Source organism: Macaca nemestrina, chromosome 7 (genome assembly GCF_043159975.1).
Source record: "Macaca nemestrina isolate mMacNem1 chromosome 7, mMacNem.hap1, whole genome shotgun sequence".
NCBI classification, from domain to species: Eukaryota; Metazoa; Chordata; class Mammalia; order Primates; family Cercopithecidae; genus Macaca; species Macaca nemestrina.
Genome location: NC_092131.1, coordinates 33,802,674 through 33,821,888, shown reverse-complemented (window position 1 = coordinate 33,821,888; position 19,215 = coordinate 33,802,674). Strand labels below are relative to the sequence as shown.

Here is a 19,215-nt window from a genome sequence, read left to right as displayed (position 1 = left end):
AGTAGCTGAGTTTACAGGTGTGTGCCACCACGCCTGGCTAATTTTTTTTGTATTTTTAGTAGAGATGGGGTTTCTGCCTGTTGGCCAGGCGGGTCTCAAACTCCTGACTCCTGACCTCAAGTAATCCGCCCACCTTGGCAGCCACTGCATCCGGCCCAGGCTACATTTCTTATAAAAATAATAGGGTCTCTTCATACTTTCTATGTGTCTGAATGGATATATTATTTTTTGACAGCCTATTACTAGTTCTCCGCCCAAATGGATGGCTGAGATAGAACGTGATGACATCGACATGTTGAAAGGTAAGTGATGCTGGTTACACTTTTAACTGGGTATTTATGTTTTTCCTTAAACCACCTCTCCATTTTTTTTCCGTTTCCTTACAAGTATTTTTGGCTTCAGACTTCTCATTTAAACTTCCTTATTTGTAGTTTTTCATGTCTGTAATGCCCTTCTCTACCTTTTCCATGTGTAGAAATCCTGCCAATTCAAGACTCAGTCTTAGTGAATTCTGCTGCTGCTGCTAAATTCTTCTAATGTGAACTTGATTTTGTATAATACAGTTAACGAATAGCTCTAACATAAATTTTTTGATTTAATTCCCATAAAGGTCCTGTGAGTTGGGTATGATTATATTCAAAGTTCATAAGTTAACCAAGATAGAATGAGTTAAAATTTGGCTGGGCGTGACTCACGCCTGTAATCCCAGCACTTTGGGAGGCTGAGGCGGGCAGATCACCTGAGGTCAGGAGTTTGAGACCAGACTGACCAACATAACAAAACCATGTCTCTACTAAAAATACAAAAATCAACCAGACATGGTGGCAAGCTTCTGTAATCCCAGCTACTCTGGAGGCTGAGGCAGGAGAATCACTTGAACCTAGAAGATGGAGGTTGTGGTGAGCAATTGTTCCACTGCACTCCAGCCTGGCTGACAGAGCAAGACTCTATCTCAAAAAAAAAAAAAAAAAAGTTAAAAAATTTTAACTCTGATTTTTTTTTTTTTTTCAGATGGAGTCTCGTTCTTGTTGCCCAGGCTGGAGTGCAGTGGTGCGATCTCAGCTCACTGCAGCCTCCGCCTCCTGGGTTCAAGCGATTCTCCTGCCTCAGCTTCCTGAGTAGCTGGAACTACAGGCACCCCCTACCACACCCGGCTAATTTTTGTATTTTTGGTAGAGATGGGGTTTCACCATATTGGCCAGGCTGGTCTCGAACTCCTAACCTCCAGTGATCCACCCACCTCAGCCTCCCAGACTGCTGGGATTACAGGTGTGAGCCACTGCGCCCAGCATAAACTGTGCTCTTTTAAGTCTAGTCTCTTTCCAGTATAACACAAGTGCCTTATTTAGAATTTACTGCCATATATTGTCAGTACTATTAAATGACAACCTCTTAGTGGGTTAAGACCTATTTTTTATTTTTTTATCCCATCAATTTCTTCTATAAAGAATATTATAAGTAGTGAATATTGTTGTTTGATAAATGATTTGAAACTCAATCACAAAGTGGAAATTTAAATTAAAAAACATTAATTTTCCATGATTTTTGCCCTACTTTATTTATTTTATCATCCTTCTGGTGATAAGATTCATGATGATTGTGAAGTAATAGACTGAAATTAAGGTAAAAACCTGGGATTCTTGAGGTATTTAAACAGCTGAACATATCAAGAAAGTCTACTTATGCTAGGTGTAGATAATGACTGTGGCATGATAAATGAGATTAAAAAAACACCTTTATTTGGTTTTAGAAGTAATTCATTGTTCTTCATGAAATGCTAAAATGCAGATTCCCTCCTCCTGCCATGGAAAAATTAAGTCTCAAGGGCATCTCAGGTTCATTCTTCTAATGTTTCAAACAGACATTTTTATAATATCTCATCAGCATGTATTTCTTAAGGCAACTCTAAATTTTTAATGAGGGATCATAGCATTATATTCTATGCAAACTGACCTGTGTCTTAAACCTAAAAGGAATTGGGTGCTGTTTAAATAAAAATTCAGGAAAGAAAATGTTTAAATATTGTCTTTGCGTGTGTATGTGAGTGTGTGTGTGCAGGAGACTGGAGTTTGTTTTTATTACTCAGTCTCCCCAAGAATTTGGGGATCAGAGTTTTTAAGGATAATTTGGTGGGCTGGGGGGACAGTGAGTTGCTAGTGCTGATTGATTGGGCCAGAGATGAAATCACAGGGAGTCAGAACTGTCCTCTTGTGCTGAGTCAGTTCCTGGGTGGGGGCCACAAGATCAGATGAACCAGTTTATTGATCTGGGTGGTACCAACTGATCCATCAAATGCAAGGCCTGCAAAATATCTCAAGCACAGAAACACCCAATAGTGAAACCACCACTGCAGAAGTGTAACTGTGATGGTGAAAGAGATCTGACCTAAGCAACTCCCTTTTGCTCCTAACCTCCAACAGTATGCTGTCTTTTTACTTAGTAAACTTAAAGATTTTTATAGGAATTTGGTTTGAAGGGAAAGTTTAAATTTTTATTTAGTCTTTGTTTTCTAAACTTAGGGAAATGGGGAATAGTAAGTTTTGTTGCCACTTTATTATAAGTCGAAATAATGTGGACTTACAGTTAACAGTAGAGACAATATCCATTTTGTCAGATCAGATATGTCTTCAAGTCTTTCTTAATGCTATATCAAAAGACAAGGTTTTACATTTTAATGACGTATTCCAAACGAATGTTATAAATAATGTTTCCTGAAGATGAAACACTTGTTATTTTATTATTTTTTCTTGTTTTATTTGAGAAAGGGTCTCCGTCTGTCACCCAGACTGTAGTGCGGTGGTGCCATCATGGCTCACTGCAGCCTTGACCTCCTGGTGATCCTCCCACCCCAGCCTCCTGAGTAGCTGGGACTACAGGCATACACCACCATACCCAGCTAATTTTATTTTATTTTATTTTATTTTGAGACGGAATCTCACTTTGTTGCCTAGGCTGGAATGCAGTGGTATAATCTCAGCTGTCTGCAGCCTTTGCTTCCTGGGTTAAAGTGATTCTCCTGTTTCAGCCTTCTGAGTAGCTGGGACTACAGGCGCCTGCCACCACACCCAGCTAATCCTTATATTTTTAGTAGAGACAGGGTTTCGCCAGGTTGGCCAGGCTGGTCTCAAACCCCTGACCTCAGGTGATCTGCCCGCCTTGGCCTCCCAAAGTGCCAGGATTACAGGTGTGAGCTACCGTGCCTGGCTGAATTTTTGTATAATTTTTATACAGGTGAGGTATCATGTTGCCCAGGCTGGTCTTGAACTCCTGGGCTCAAGCGATCCTCTTGCCTTAGCCTCCCAAGTAGCTGGGACTGCAGGCATGTGCTACTGTGCCCGGCTAATTCTGTTTTTATGCAAATTCGTTTATTTTTAAGTGGGTAAGCTTATCTGAGGAATTTTGCCTTAGTGGGAAAATTCCCTGATTTGTGTGTGTGTGTGTGTGTGTGTGTGTGTGTAAGATTGGGGGAGGAGTTACGGATCCATTTTCTACTTATTCAGTGGTAATTACGCTCGAAAACTTGTATAACAAGAGTTCCCAACCCAAATAAATTGCTACTAGAGAAGAGTGGAAAGAAATGATGTTGAAATAAATGATTCTGTTTCAGAACTGGGGAGTCTCACCACGGCTAATTTGATGGAGAAGGTACGAGGCCTACAGAACCTAGCCTATCAGCTGGGGCTGGATGAGTGTGAGTACTCCAATCGCATTTGTTCAGGGTTACATGCTGTGTATTATCACCGTGAGCTCCAGTTATAATTCAGAAAGTATATTAGGGAAAAGAGGAGCGTTCTGAAGGTAAGAAGTCAATCTAATTCATTGACTTTTTATGGTGGAGTGTGGTGGAATAATTACTGGATTTACTAGGTAACAAATGATTTTTCTTTATACAGTAAAACTATATTGAAATCCCTTCAGGTTATTATCTCATTTTTAAATAGACAAGAGTCTTACTATGTTGCACAGGCTGGTCTTCAACTCCTGGGCTCAAGTGATCCTCCTACCTTAGCCTCTGAAGTAGCTGGGACTACAAGCATGTACCATTGTGCCTGGGTAATTTTAGAATTTTTTTGTAGAGACAGAGTCTCACTATATTGCCCAGGCTGGTCTTGAACTCTTGGGTTTAAGTGATCCTCTTGCCTCAGCCTTCCAAAGTGCTGGGATTATAGGCATGAGCCACCGTGCCCAAATAGCATTTTACTTTACAAATAAATTTAAGGCTGGCCATAGTGGCTCATGCCTGTAATCCCAGCTATTTAGGAGGCTGAGGATGGAGAATCACTTGAAACTGGGAGGCAGAGGTTGCAGTGAGCCAAGATCATGCCACTGCACTCCAGCCTGGGCGACAGAGTGAGACTGTCTGAAAAACAAGAAAATTAATTTAAAATTTCTAATTTTCAACTGATAGTCGTCACTTCCTCAGACCTCTTTATCCTTCCTTTATTTCTATTACTGTCATCAGCAGTTGGCTTTCTTTTACCAGGAAAACATTTTTGAATTGGTTATGGAATCAAGAAATAGAGAACAACAAACTGCTTCAAGATATGGTTGTTAGCTGGTCTGCTAAGTTCACACATTAATACCTAACTCTTCTCTATATACTGGTAATTTCTTTCTCTTTTTTTTTTTTTTTTGAGACGGAGTCTCGCTCTGTCGCCCAGGCTGGAGTGCGGTGGCCGGATCTCAGCTCACTGCAAGCTCCGCCTCCCGGGTTTACGCCATTCTCCTGCCTCAGCCTCCCGAGTAGCTGGGACTGCAGGCGCCCGCCACCTCACCCAGCTAGTTTTTTGTATTTTTTAATAGAGACGGGGTTTCACCGTATTAGCCAGGATGGTCTCGATCTCCTGACCTCATGATCTGCCCGTCTCAGCCTCCCAAAGTGCTGGGATTACAGGCTTGAGCCACCGCGCCTGGCCTATTTGTTATGATTAAAGTTTATACCTTGGCAAAATTACTAGTTACCATGTATGTCATGGACCTCCTTGATCTATAATGAAAAGACAAATCTGTGATTAGTAAATTCGTGAATGTGAGACTTTCATAGTTGATTTTGTTCCTTGATATTGTTTCTGGCTTTGGATAATAAATGCTGTAATGATCGTTATGATCAAGGTTTTATCTCTTTGTGTCAGTGTTTTTCAATGAAGTAAATGTTGTGCTTGTTATATCAAGAACATGCTATATTACCAAATAGATTTGTCAGTAGTATTATCTATAGTTATAGCTGAAATTATGGTCCTTCTAATTAGTTGCTCTTTTTCCGCTTTCCTACTGAGAAAGGTAATGAAGTATTTTTTCCTGCTTTTTATTATTTATACCAAAGTAGAGTGAACGGAATATGACCCATGGCCCAGCTTCAATAATCAACATATAACCAATCTTGTTTTACTTATAACAATTTCCTATAGCTACTTTAAAGCAAATTCCAGGCATTATATTACCCCATTGCTGAGTAACTTTGTATGTGTTTCCAGAAGACAAGGACTCACTTTCTTTTTCTGTCTTGTTTTGTTTTGTTTTGAGACAGTCTTACTCTGTGGCCCAGGCTGGAGTTCAGTGGCACGATCTCGGCTCACGGCAACCTCCATCTCCTGGGTTCAAGTGATTTTCCTCCCTTAGCCTCCTGAGGAGCTGGGACTACAGGGATGCACCACCATGTCTGGCCAATTTTTGTATTTTTAGTAGAGATGGGGTTTCACCATGGTGGCCAGGCTGGTCTCAAACTCCTTACCTCAAATAATATGCCCACCTTGGCCTCCCAAAGTGCTAGGATTACAGGCGTGAACCACCACACCTGGCCTATTGTTTTTTTTTCCTTTCTCTTCAGGAACACTGGCACAAAATGTGAGAATTTTTTTTTTTTTTTTTTGAGATGGAGTTTTGCTCTTGTTGCCCAGGCTGGAGTGCAATAGCACGATCTTGGTTCACCACAACCTCCGCCTCCCAGGTTCAAGCGATTCTCCTGCCTCAGCCTCCCGAGTAGCTAGCATTACAGGCATGTGCCACCACTCCCAGCTAATTTTGTATTTTTAGTAGAGATGGGGTTTCTCCATGTTGGTCAGGCTGGTCTTGAACTCCTGACCTCAGGTGATTGGCCCAACTCCGCCTCCCAAAGTGCTGGGATTATAGGCGTGAGCCACTGTGCCTGGCCATTTTGTTTTTTGGTTTTTTTTGTTTTTTAAGAGACTGAGTTTTTCTATGTTGCCTAGGTAGGACTTGAGTTCCTGGGCTCAAGCAATCATCCCACCTCAGCCTTCTGAGTAGCTGAGACTACAGGCACATACCACTGTACCTGGCTTTTTTTTTTTTTTTTTTTTTTTTTTTTTTGAGACAGAGTCTCGCTCTGTCGCCAGGTTGGAGGTTGGAGTGCAGTGGCGCAATCTTGGCTCACTGCAACCTCCGCCTCCTGGGAAGCGATTCTCCTGCCTCAGCCTCCCAAGTAGCTGAGATTACAGGCGCACACCACCATGCCTGGCTAATTTATTTTAGTAGAGACGGGGTTTCACCATGTTGGCCAGGATGGTCTCAATCTCCTGACCTGATGATCCACCTGCCATGGCCTCCCAAAGTGCCAGGATTACAGGAGTGAGCCACTGCGCCTGGCTGGCTACTGTTACTTTTTAAAAATATAACAGTAGTTTCATTATTATGCCTAAAATTTTTTTTACAAACCTGTTAAATATCATCAAATAGCCAGTCAGGGTTTAGATTTCTCTAGTTGACTCATAAATGTCTTTATACAGTTCATTTGTTGGAGTCCGGGTCTAAATAAGGTTCATATGCTGTATTTCATATGTCTCTGAAATCTTTTTTAGCCTGTCATACTTACACCTGCATTTTATTTCCCCTTGTCGTTTGTTAAACCTAGTCATTTGTTCTATAGGTTTTTCAAAATCTGGGTTTTGTTGATTACATTCCTGTGGTGGAGCTTAACGTGTTCACCTATCCCTTTTTTTTTTTTTTTTTGAGACGGAGTCTTGCTCTGCCGCCCAGGCTGGGGTGCAGTGGCCGGATCTCAGCTCACTGCAAGCTCCGCCTCCCAGGTTTACGCCATTCTCCTGCCTCAGCCTCCTGAGTAGCTGGGACTACAGGCGCCCGCCACCTCACCCGGCTACTTTTTTGTATTTTTTAGTAGAGACAGGGTTTCACCGTGTTAGCCAGGATGGTCTCGATCTCCTGACCTCGTGATCCGCCCGTCTCGGCCTCCCAAAGTGCTGGGATTACAGGCTTGAGCCACCGCGCCCGGCCCACCTATCCCTTTTTTATCTGCTGATTGTTAGATCTAGAAGCTTGCACAGATACAGGCTTGATTTTTTTTTTTTTTTTTTTTTTTAAATTTTGTGAAGAATATTTCACAGTTGGTGTTAGATACATTATGTGTGCTGGTCTTTCTTTTTGTGATATTAAGATTAATAGTTGATGGTTTCTAGATCTAACTATCAGGAAATAAAAAGGGATAGGTGAACATGTTAAGCTCTACCATAGGAATGTAATCAATAAAACCCAGAATTTGAAAAATCTACAGAACAAATGACTAGGTTTAACAAATGATGGGGAAATAAAATGCAGGTGGAACTATGACAATCAGATGTATTCATTGTAATATTCTTTATCAGTCTTATACCCAGAGTAGCAGGCTTTGATCACAGTCTAGATTTGCTATTTTATTATAGGTTGCAAGGTAGTAATATTCTGTCATTTCTCTTATTGACTAGAATTTTTCTAAAAAGACTATCTTATCGACTATTTGGTTACTTTGAAAGCTGCTCCTACTGGCATGATGGGATAAATGATTCTTGTTCTTTCTTTATTAGTTTTCAGAATAATGAGTTTGTTCCCTAAGCATCAGTAAAGTTTATTTTAATGGCTTTCAACGGAATCAAAAACTTGGTGTGGCATTGTTACTTTTTAAAATCCACACAGTTAAAGCCATTATTATTGCTAACTGTTTATATTTCTAAAAACTTAAGGCTTTGGGGGTGGGGGTTTGAAGCCATTTAATTCAGCCACCTTCAGCACTAAACCAAAACTGTACAAGAGAAATGCTTGTTTCTGCCAAATGAGTCCCATGAGCACAGCTGAGATTTTTCAGAATTATCTTCTAGTTCAAAATTTGGTGTTTCAATTTCCGTAGCAGTGTTTTGCAACTGATTGCCATTTTCCTTGGCCATCGTGAATTTAGCTGACATGAAATAGTTTTAAAATTTAGAATTAGAAACAATTACATTGATGTGTATTTAACTTCTTACATACAGTCTCTCTTTGTTTTGTTGTGTGCAATGTATTTGCATAAAAACAAGATTTTTTTTGTCCTTACAGATTATTCATCTACTCTAGGGGTTGGCTTTTACTTGACACCCTAATCTGGTGTTTCGATGTCTAAATCCTCTTTCCTGCATTAATTGAGAGGATGACATGGATGAAAAATAAGCAGTAGGAACTGATGAATCCCCAAGGACCAGTGATCCTGTTTTTATGCAAATATCTGCACTGATAAAGATGATGGAAAGAAAAAAAATGCAAAAAATATTTGTCCTCAAAACATGATTGTTTGTCACTTCCCAAGAGCATTGTTAAATGTTAGTATAGAAATTATATGAACCTTCTAGGGCTGATAGTAACTAGGTTGTGTCTTTTGGAAGATGAATGCTACCCTTTGAATTGGTACATGATTATGCCTCAGATAACCCTTTTGGTGTACAAATTTTGGAATGCAGTAGCTTATAGGCATTTATAGTAGAGGCCTCTTGGCTTGATTTGGGCAGTTAATTTATATGAAATTCCCTTGAAATATACAGAAATATTTTAAAAAGTAAAACTCTGCCTTAGCATATAAAGAATTCCATTTCTATTATTTCCATCTGAGCTCAGAGTCCTCCGTCTTTTACTGGAACTATGTTATAGTCACCTTCTAGCTGGTCCCTCTGCCTCTCAACTACCCCAGTCCAGTCTATCTTGTTACTGCTGCCACATTGTTTTTGTTTTTTTTTTTTTTTTGAGACAAGGTCTCACTCTCATCCAGGCTGGAGTGCCATGGCATTATCATGGCTCACTGTAGCCTCGAACTCCTGGGCTCAAGGGATCCTCCCACCTCAGCCTCCCAAGTAGCTGGGACTGCAGGTGCAGTGCCACCATATCCGGCTAATTTTTTTGATATTTTGTAGAGACGAGGTCTCACTATGTTGCCCAGAGTGGTCTTGAACTCCTGGACTCAACCAGTCCTCCCTCCTTGGCCTCCCAAAGTGCTGAAATTATAGACATGAACCACCATGCCTACCCTGGCCTGATTTATTTATTTATTTATTTATTTATTTTGAGGCAGTGCCTTGCTTTGTCTCCCAGACTGGAATGCAGTAGTGCAGTCTTGGCTCACTGCAGCCTCTACCTCCCAGGCTCAAGTGATTCTTATGCTTCAGCCATCCAGGTAGCTGAGATTACAGGTGTGTACCACCATGCCCAGCTTTTTAAAAATATTTTTAGTAGAGATGGGATTTCGCTATGTTGGCCAGGCTGGTCTCAAACTCCTGTCCTCAAGTGATTTGCCCGCCTGACCTCCCGAAGTGCTGGGATTACAGGTGTGAGCCACCACACCAGGCCCCGGCCTGATTTTTTGAAGTACATTTTCTTCTCTTTGTCTTTTGCTTGTAAATCGTTACCCAGAGGATAAAATTTAGGCCCCTTGTGTGGCATTCAAAATCCTTTGCACTCTGGCCCTCACCAGATTACTCTAGCCTTCTTACATCTCCCCTACCAAAACACATGCACTGTCTCTGTCTGAAGCTTCTGGAAATTGCTATTTTTCTGGGTAGTTGGTGTTTTAGTGATGAGATGCAATATTTGAAGGTCTTATAATGTCTGGAATGTCTTCTCTTATGACAGTGGATGGTCAACAGCACAGAATAAATACAGTGTGAAACTTAATGATGGCTTGGTTTATCTTCTACTTGAACCCTACTCTATCATTATTGTTACATGTGTATGATCCTGATTTAGACCTGTTAAATTTCAACACTACATTGCTTCCTTTATTCCTAAGATTCATTATCATGAATGCTATTGAATACTAGTTCTCAGCAGTTTTTAACCTCACTCTTTCTGGAATACTTCCCATCTTCTTAGTTCTACTCATGCTATTCCTTTTTCTCAGTAAGCTGTCCTTCTTCTATCAGTCTTCCCTTTTCATCCTTGATTTAGAAAGTGAACGTTCTCTGTGGCCTCTCAAATAGCCCCTAGAGCAGTTTGTTTGTTTGATTTTTTTTTTTTTTTTTTTTTTTTTTTTGAGACGGAGTCTCGCTCTGCCGCCCAGGCTGGAGTGCAGTGGCCGGATCTCAGCTCACTGCAAGCTCCGCCTCCCGGGTTTACGCCATTCTCCTGCCTCAGCCTCCCCAGTAGCTGGGACTACAGGCGCCCGCCACCTCGCCTGGCTAGTTTTTTGTATTTTTTAGTAGAGACGGGGTTTCACCATGTTAGCCAGGATGGTCTCGATCTCCTGACCTCGTGATCCGCCCGTCTCGGCCTCCCAAAGTGCTGGGATTACAGGCTTGAGCCACCGCGCCCGGCCTGTTTGTTTGATTTTTAAGGTGCTTTTACCATTCTTCTTGGAGATTTTTGGTACATGTCTCAGTCCTTGGATTGATTATAACTTTTTAAGATAAGAATCGTATTTTTACTTTTTCAGCCCATAGATTTTTTCCCCATCTCTGAAAACCACAAACCAGTTAGTAGTCATGCACATGACCTACTTACTAGCTATCTTTGAAATACGTTTAAATAAAATGTGAAAACTGGGAAAGCAGAGGATCGTATCATTTGAAACTAGGGACCCTGATGCATTTGGTTTTTTTCTCTCTTTTTTTTTTTTTTGTAACGGCTTTATTGAGATGTAATTCACATAGTCTATAATTCACCCATTTATAGTGTGCAATTCAGCGATTTTTGTATATTCAGAATTTTGCAGTCACCACGACAACCAATTTTACAACATTTTCATCACCTGAAAAACCTTGTACCCATTAGCAGTCACTCCCTATTATTTCCCAAACTCCCCACACCTAGGCTGTTATTTACTGGTTTCATGTTTCTCTGGATTTGCCTCATCTGGACATTTCATGTAAATGAAATCATATAATATGTGGTTTCTTGTGACTGGATTCTTTCTGTTAAGATGTTTTCAGTGTTCAATTATGTTATAACATGTATCAGTGCTTTATTTCTTTTCATGACTGAATAATATTCCATTGTATAGCTACTCCACATCGTATTTATCTACCTGGTGATGGGCATTTGAGTTGTTTTCACTACTTGGCTACTATAAATAATGCTGCTGTGAACATTCAGGTTCAACCAAAACACACAATTTTTTTTGTAAACGTGTTTTCATTTTCTTAGGTTTATAGCTAGAGGTAGCATTTCTGGGTCATGTGGTAACTCTATATCTGATCTATTGAGGAATTGTCAGACTGTTTTCCAAACTGGCTGAACCACTTTGCATTCCCACAAGCAGTGTATAAGTGGTCCAGTTTTCTCACACCCTTGCCAATACTTGTTATTTGTATTTTTTTCTTTTAATTATTTTCATGTCCCTCATAGAGAGTGTGAAGTAGTGTCTCATTGTGGTTTGGATTTGCATTTGTCTAGTAATAATGGTGTTGAGCATGTTTTCATGTGCTTATTATATATCTTCTTTGGAGAACTATCAATTCAGATCCTTTGCTTATTTGTAAATTGTATTGTTTGTGTTTTTATTATTGAATTGTAAGACTTCATTATATATTCTAGAAACAAGTCACTTATCAGATAGATGATTTGCAAAAGTTTTCTCTCATTCTATAGGTTGTCTTTTTACTTTCTTAATGGTGTCCTTTGAATCACAAAGCTTTAAATTTTGATGAAATCCAATGTTTTCTCCTGCCTGAGAAACCATTGCCTAATGCAGGGTCTCAAAAATTTATGCCTGTGTTTTCTTTTAAAAGTTTTATAGTTTTATCTTTTAGACTAATTTAGGTCTTTGATTCGTTTTAAGTTAATTTTTATATTTGGTGTGAGATAGGGATCTAAATTCATTCTTTCGTATGTGGAGATCCAGTTTTCTTAGCATAATTCAGAAGCATCATTGAAAAGACTATCCTTGGCTGGGCGCGGTGGCTCAAGCCTGTAATCCCAGCACTTTGGGAGGCCGAGACGGGCGGATCACGAGGTCAGGAGATCGAGACCATCCTGGCTAACACGGTGAAACCCCGTCTCTACTAAAAAAATACAAAAAAAAAAAAAAACTAGCCAGGCGCGGTGGCGGGCGCCTGTAGTCCCAACTACTCGGGAGGCTGAGGCAGGAGAATGGCGTGAACCCGGGAGGCGGAGCTTGCAGTGAGCTGAGATCCGGCCACTGCACTCCAGTCTGGGCGACAGAGCGAGACTCCGTCTCAAAAAAAAAAAAAAAAGAAAAAAAGAAAAGACTATCCTTTTTTCTGTTGAATTGTCTTGACATCCTTGTCAAAAATCAGTTGGCAGCCAGGCATGGTGGCTCACACCTGTAATCCCAGCACTTTGGGCGGCCAAGGTGGGGGAATTGCTTGAGCCCAGAAGTTTGAGACAAGTCTGGGCAACAAAGTGAGACTCCATCTCTACAAAAAAATTAAAAATTAGCCATATGTGATGCTGTGCACCCATAGTCTCACCTACTCAGGAGGCAGAGCCTGGGAGGTCGAGGCTTCAGTGAACCTTGATCACACCTCTGCACTCCAGCCTGGGTTACAAAGAGAGACCCTGCCTCAAAACAAAAAAAATTAGTTGGCCATAAATGTGAAGGTTTATTTCTAGACTCTCAATTCTATTCCATTGATTTAATCTCTCCTTATGCCAGTAATTCACTTTCTTGCTTACTGTAGCTTTGTAGTAAGTTTCGAAATTGGGATGTGTGAACTTTCCAACACCAACAATGTTTTGCAGTTTTCAAAGCATAAATATTATACTTCATTTGTTAAATTTTTTCCTAAGTACTTTATTCTTTTTGATGCTATTATAAATGGAATGGTTTTCTTAATTTCATTTTCAGTTTGCTCATTGCTACTATTGAGAAATAGATTTAATTTTTGTATATTGATCTTGTACCCTGCAACTTCGTTGAACTTATTTCTTTAGTTCTAATAATGTTTTAGTAGATTATAATTTTCTATATAAAGAATTGTCATTTGCAAATAAAGACAGTTTTGCCTCTTCATTTCCATTCTGATTGCCTTTAAATTAATTCTTTTGCCTAATTGCCCTGGCTAGAAATTCCAGTACAGTGTTGAATAAACATGGAAGGAGTGGACATCCTTGACTTTCCTGATCTTTGGGAGAAAGGATTAGGTATAGTGTTTGCTGTGGGTTCTTTGTAGATGTGCTTTAATGTAAATATTATCTTCTAAAAAAGCTTTGAGGAATTTAGCTTACTTTGATATAAGTAGTTGTTTCTACTGATTAATCATATAATTATTAATCATATAATTCTGTATGTTCATGTAGCAGTTTAATGGGAGTGTGATTTGGTTAAATTTAATCACTGTTGTTTTTTAAAAGCAACATTTCATTGTAAAAAGATTGAGAGGGATGCCAAGGGGGGATGACTGCTTGAAGCCAAGAGTTTGTAACCAGCCTGGGCAACAAAACCAAGACTCCATTTCTGAAAGAAAAAGATTGAGGCCAGTGTGGTGGCTCACGCTTGTAATCCTAGCACTTTGGGAGGCTGAGGTGGGCAGATCACCTGAGGTCAGGAGTTTGAGACCAGCCTGGCCAACATGGTGAAACCTTGTCTCTGCAAAAATACAAAAATTAGCTGGGCATGGTGGCATACACCTGTGGTCCCATTTACTCGGGAGGCTGAGGCAGAAGAATCGCTTGAACCTGGGAGGCGGAGGTTGCAGTGAGCTGAGATAATGCCACTGCACTTCAGTCTGGGTGACAGAGGAAACTCCATCTCAAAAAAAAAAAAAAAAGAGGTCAGGCATGGTGCCTCACACCTGTAATCCCAGCACTTTGGGAGGCCGAGGCGGGCGGATCACGAGGTCAGGAGATCGAGACCATCCTGGCTAACATAGTGAAACCCCGTCTCTACTAAAAAATATCAAAAATTAGCCGGGCGTGGTGGCGGGCTCCTGTATGTAGTCCTAGCTACTCAGGAGGCTGAGGCAGGAGAATGGTATGAACCTGGGAGGTGGAGCTTGTAGTGAGCCGAGATCGCACCACTGTACTCCAGCCTGGGCGACAGAGCGAGACACCATCTCAAAAAAAAAAAAAAATTAAGATGTCCCCATTCAAAACTTAATACTTTATCCCATTAATCTACATTGATGAAGTTGTCTATACAACTTTACTATTTGGTACTTTATTTGATGGTAGTAACTAGAAAAACTTTTGCTATCAGGAAGCAGAAGTTTCCACAGCTAGCCTGTGGTATACTAGACTTCTCTACCCTCTGGGCATGTGATTTTCAAATAAGTGATCATTTACATTTAGAAGTTGTTTCCTATCTAGATAAAATTCTAAACAGCTCTTTTGATTTGTAATTTTATTATATAAAGGAGGGAAGGGAGAGTATAACTGTGATTCTTATACCTTTTTGTTTTTTTGTTTTTTTTTTGAGACGGAGTCTCGCTGTGTCTCCCAGGCTGGAGTGCAGTGGCGTGATCTCGGCTCACTGCAAGCTCCGCCTCCCGGGTTCACGCCATTCTCCCGCCTCAGCCTCCCAAGTAGCTGAGACTACAGGCGCCCGCCACCACGCCCGGCTAGTTTTTTGTATTTTTAGTAGAGACGGGGTTTCACCATGTTAGCCAGGATAGTCTCGATCTCCTGACCTCGTGATCCACCCGCCTCGGCCTCCCAAAGTGCTGGGATTACAGGCTTGAGCCACCGCGCCCGGCCAACCTTTTTGTTTTTTTTGAGACAGGGTCTCTGTTGCCCAGGCTAGAGTGCAGTGGTGCAGTCATAGCTCACTGCAGCCTTGACCTCCCAGGTTCAAGCAGTCCTCCCAGCCCAGCCTCTTGAGTAGCTGGAACCACAGGAGAGTGCTACTATGCCTGACTTGATTTTTTTTTTTTTTTTGTAGAGATGGGGTCTCCCTGTGTTGTCCAGGCTGGCTTCATCCTCCTGGGCTCAAGCAGTCATCCTGCCTCAGCCTCCCAAAACGCTGGGATTATAGGTGTGAACCATCATGCCCTGCCCCTGGGTATTTTTTTTTCTTTGTGTTATTTATTTATTTATGTATTTTTGTGGGCTGACATCAGAATTATTTGTCTGGCTTCCCTTATTAGGCCTATTAAGTTCTACCTCTCATATAATTAAATTAATAGCCCTTGACTGAGGAGAAAAATCATCTAGCCTTTAACCTCTAGATGGCAGCATGAGTCTTTCTGTACCACTAACAGAATCTCTTGAACTGGGTTTTTGATCTATATAAAAACTTATTGTGATTTATTTATTTATTTTTTTTTGAGACAGAGTTTCGCTCTTGTTGCCCAGGCTGGAGTGCAATGGCTTGATCTCGGCTCACTGCAACCTTCGCCTCCCGGGTTCAAGCTATTCTCCTGCCTCAGCCTCCTGAGTAGCTGGGATTACAGGCATGCACCATCATGCCAGGCTAATTTTGTATTTCTGGTAGAGATGGGGTTTCTCTATGTTGGTCAGGCTGGTCTTGAACTCCTGACCTCAGGTGATCCGCCCACCTTGGCCTCCCAAAGTGCTGGGATTACAGGCATGAGCCACAGCGCCTGGCCTCTTCTTGTGATTTTTACCAGACCACTTGCCTAACTTTGTTGATACTTTGTTGATTTTGATTTTTAGCTTTTTGTTTTTCTTTTTATCTCTTCATCGTTTTTTACATGTTTCCTTTTTTTTTTTTTTCCAATATTTTTGAGACAGGTTTCATTCACTCTGTCACCCAGGCTGGAGTGTAGCGGTGCAATCTCAGCTCGCTGCAACCTCTGCCTCTGGTTCAAGCGATTCTCCCACTTAGTACAAAAAAATTCTAAAAATGTGATTAATTCAATATCTTTTATATCTGCATATAAGACCCTAAAAATGGGTTAAGTTATCTTATCTCAGTAATTTCCCCTACCAGTGGCTTATCTTGTATCCTTGGACTCTGTTGGTTTTCAATGGTATCAGGCAATGAATGCTCTATTACATTAAACAGGAATGTTAGCTAAAGTTGATGAAACTACCTTGGACTAATTAGTCCTTCAAGAACAATTTAATTGTTTTAAAATAAAGCTTTCAAATATTTAACCATTTTGAATAGCAAAAGAATGAAGTGTCCTGTTTAGCAACTGTTTGGGTGACTACTTCATACAAGGCTATGTAGGGGACAGGAAGATAATTACTGCCCTCGTGTAGATTAAAATCTAGTACGAAAGGAAGATAAGACAACTAAGGTAAATGATTCTTAAAAAAATATAGAGGAGAAAAGCTCTATGAGAGTACAAAGAACTATATGGATAGGGGAGAAGAGGACAATTGCATCAGATTGCTACAGGAGTGGCAGGTAAGTTTCATTTATAGTAAGACCTGCCTAGAACCATTGAATTGACAAGGATTTTGAGAGGGAGCCTAGATTCAGAGGAGAAGGCAATTAGTGATGTCTGTTATAGACAAGGGAAATGAGTGTGGTAATATGTGCAATTTCTGGAACATTGAAAATAAACCTGGCCAGGTGCAGTGGCTCACGCCTATAATCCCAGCTCTTTGGAAGGCCGAGTTGGGTGATCACCTGAGGCCAGGAGTTCGAGATCAGCCTGGCCAACATGGTGAAACCCTGCCTCTACTAAAAATAAAAAAATTAGCCAGGCGTGGTGGCCGGCGCCTGTAATCTCAGCTACCCAGGAGGCTGAGGCGGGAGAATGACTTGATTCCGGGAGGCAGAGGTTGCAGTGAACTGAGATGATGCCACTGCACTCCAGCCTGGGTGACAGAGCAAGACTCTGTCTCAAAAAAAAAAAAAAAAGGAAGGAAGGAAGGAAAGAAAACTTTAAAGAACACAGAGATGGGTAGAAATGGAAAGGGAGCATATTCTAGGTAGAGCGAATGTTAAAGAGTTTGAAAGCAACAGCTATGTTCAAGGAATGGTGTGAGTGGCTGAATCTAGACCCCAGGTTATATTAGGTCTCATAATGACTAAGACTAGGAAGGAGATAGAGGGGCCAGTCTGAGGAGGGCCTTGAACTCCAGGGATCAAGGAGTTATACTCAGTGGTAGTAGGGAGCATGTGAAATGTTCTTTAAAAAGTATCTTGGCCGGGCGTGATGGCTCATGCCTGTAATCCCAGCACTTTGGGAGGCTGAGGCAGGCGGATCACGAGGCCAGGAGATCAAGACCATCCTGGCTAACACGGTGAAACCCCGTCTCTACTAAAAAAATACAAAAAAACAAATTAGCCAGGCGTGGTGGCAGGCACCTGTAGTCCCAGCTACTCGGGAGGCTGAGGCAGGAGAATGGCGTGAACCTGGGAAGTGGAGGTTGCAGTGAGCCCAGATCGTGCCACTGCACTCCAGCCTGGGTGACAGAGCGAGACTCCATCTCAAAAATAAAAAAAATAAAAAAATGTATTCTAATGCTATCACATTAACTGTGTGCATTATAGATGGTTTGGGGAGACACTTTACTAAAAGAGATTTTACTACAATTTTTTTATTGTAAAAGTAAAGAAGAAAGTAAAAAAAAGAAAACCAACAAACCATAGCCTTACCACTAAGAGATAACCACTATTAACATTTCATGTGTTTCCTGGCCCCACTTTTAGTCCCTTTATGTGTCTATGTGTGTGTTTATATTTATACTTGCATCCATTCATGTACCATGTACACAGATAATGCTTCTTTTCTTTCTTTTCTTTCTTTCTTTTTTTTTTTTTTGAGACAGGGTCTCCCTCTGTCACCCAGGCTGGAGTGCAATGGCGCAATCTTGGCTCACTGCAACCTCTACCTCTCGGGCTCAAGCAAGTCCCCCACTTCAGCTTCCCAAGTAGCTGGGACCACAGGTGTGAGCCACAGCGCCTGGCCAGAAATGCTTTTTTAATATAACTGAGATTGTTGTGTGTGTGCGTGTAGTTTTAACTTGTGCTTTAAAAAATTTTATTCTATCTTAAGCATTTTCCTGTGTCATTAAAGGTTCTACCACTGAAGATTTTTGAATAGGAAAGATACACACCTTTAGGAGGCATTAGTGCACAGGATAGAATAGGATGGTAGAGACAGGAGGCAGGAAGTTACAGTGGGAATCCAGGATGAAGGATTGAGAGTTTGGATGGTGGCAGTAAGAATGGGAAGAAGTACACTGACAATAGATTTTTCAGATTTGGAATTTTTAGGAGTAGGTAAATGTCTGGATGGGGATGTTACGGGATAAGCTGAAGTTAGAGCTTACCATGATGTTTTAGCCTAATTAATGACAGGGAAGTCAGAAGGAGGCTAGATGCCTGCTTAACAACAACAACAACAACAAAAATCACATAATTCTTTTACATGCTCCTTTGTAGGAAGGCATCTTTATTTTCTTAGAAATAAGTAAATGTCATTTGTAGAGGTTAGAGGTTAGTGTTATTAATAAGATGTCTAGTTCAGTCATATTACCTAGGCAACAGGTAATGTTTTAGATAGTGAACGGTGAGTTATTTGATCTGAAAGAAATCAATAGGTGAAATAGGATATCCATAACTTCAGAAATTGACTTGTGAAGTCCCTATTTTCTTTGGCTGGTCATTAGGCTGCTAAGTAGAATGACTGACTTTTGTATAGTTTTCTTTTCTTTGAGACAGAGTCTCGCTGTGTCACCCAGGCTGGAGTGCAGTGGTGTGATCTCGGCTCACTGCAAGGTCCACCTCCTGGGTTCATGCCATTCTCCTGCCTCAGCCTCCCTAGTAGCTGGGACTACAGGTGCCCGCCACCACGCCCGGCTAAGTTTTTGTATTTTTAGTAGAGCTGAGGTTTTATCGTGTTAGCCAGAATGGTCTCCATCTCCTGACCTCATGATCCGCCCGCCTCAGCCTCAGAAAGTGCTGGGATTACAGGCGTGAGCCACCGCGCCCAGCCTTTTGTATAGTTTTCTTCCACAGTAGTGCTTTTTCATTCGGGTACCTACCTATGAACTTTTCCTGAACTTTCCTACAAGTTTAGAAAGTTGTCATGGCCTCTGTATACGGTAGACATCCAGTTCTTTGTTAACTGGAAAAAAGTTTCAGAAGTTTAA

General features: G+C 41.1%; 1 protein-coding gene across 9 annotated transcripts in view; it reads left to right on the top strand.

Annotated features, from left to right (window-relative positions):
* Nucleotides 1-19,215, top strand: part of LOC105495803 (lin-52 DREAM MuvB core complex component) — a 142,541-nt gene that overhangs the window by 13,388 nt on the left and 109,938 nt on the right. For 3 of the 9 annotated variants that reach the window (XM_071099879.1, XM_071099882.1, XM_071099881.1), the window contains exons 4-6: nucleotides 236-302; nucleotides 3,608-3,691; nucleotides 17,890-18,007. In XM_071099879.1, coding sequence (XP_070955980.1) covers nucleotides 236-302; nucleotides 3,608-3,691; nucleotides 17,890-18,007 — 269 coding nt within the window. The other 6 variants (XM_071099884.1, XM_011765601.3, XR_011625746.1 and 3 more) reach the window with 5 other exon arrangements.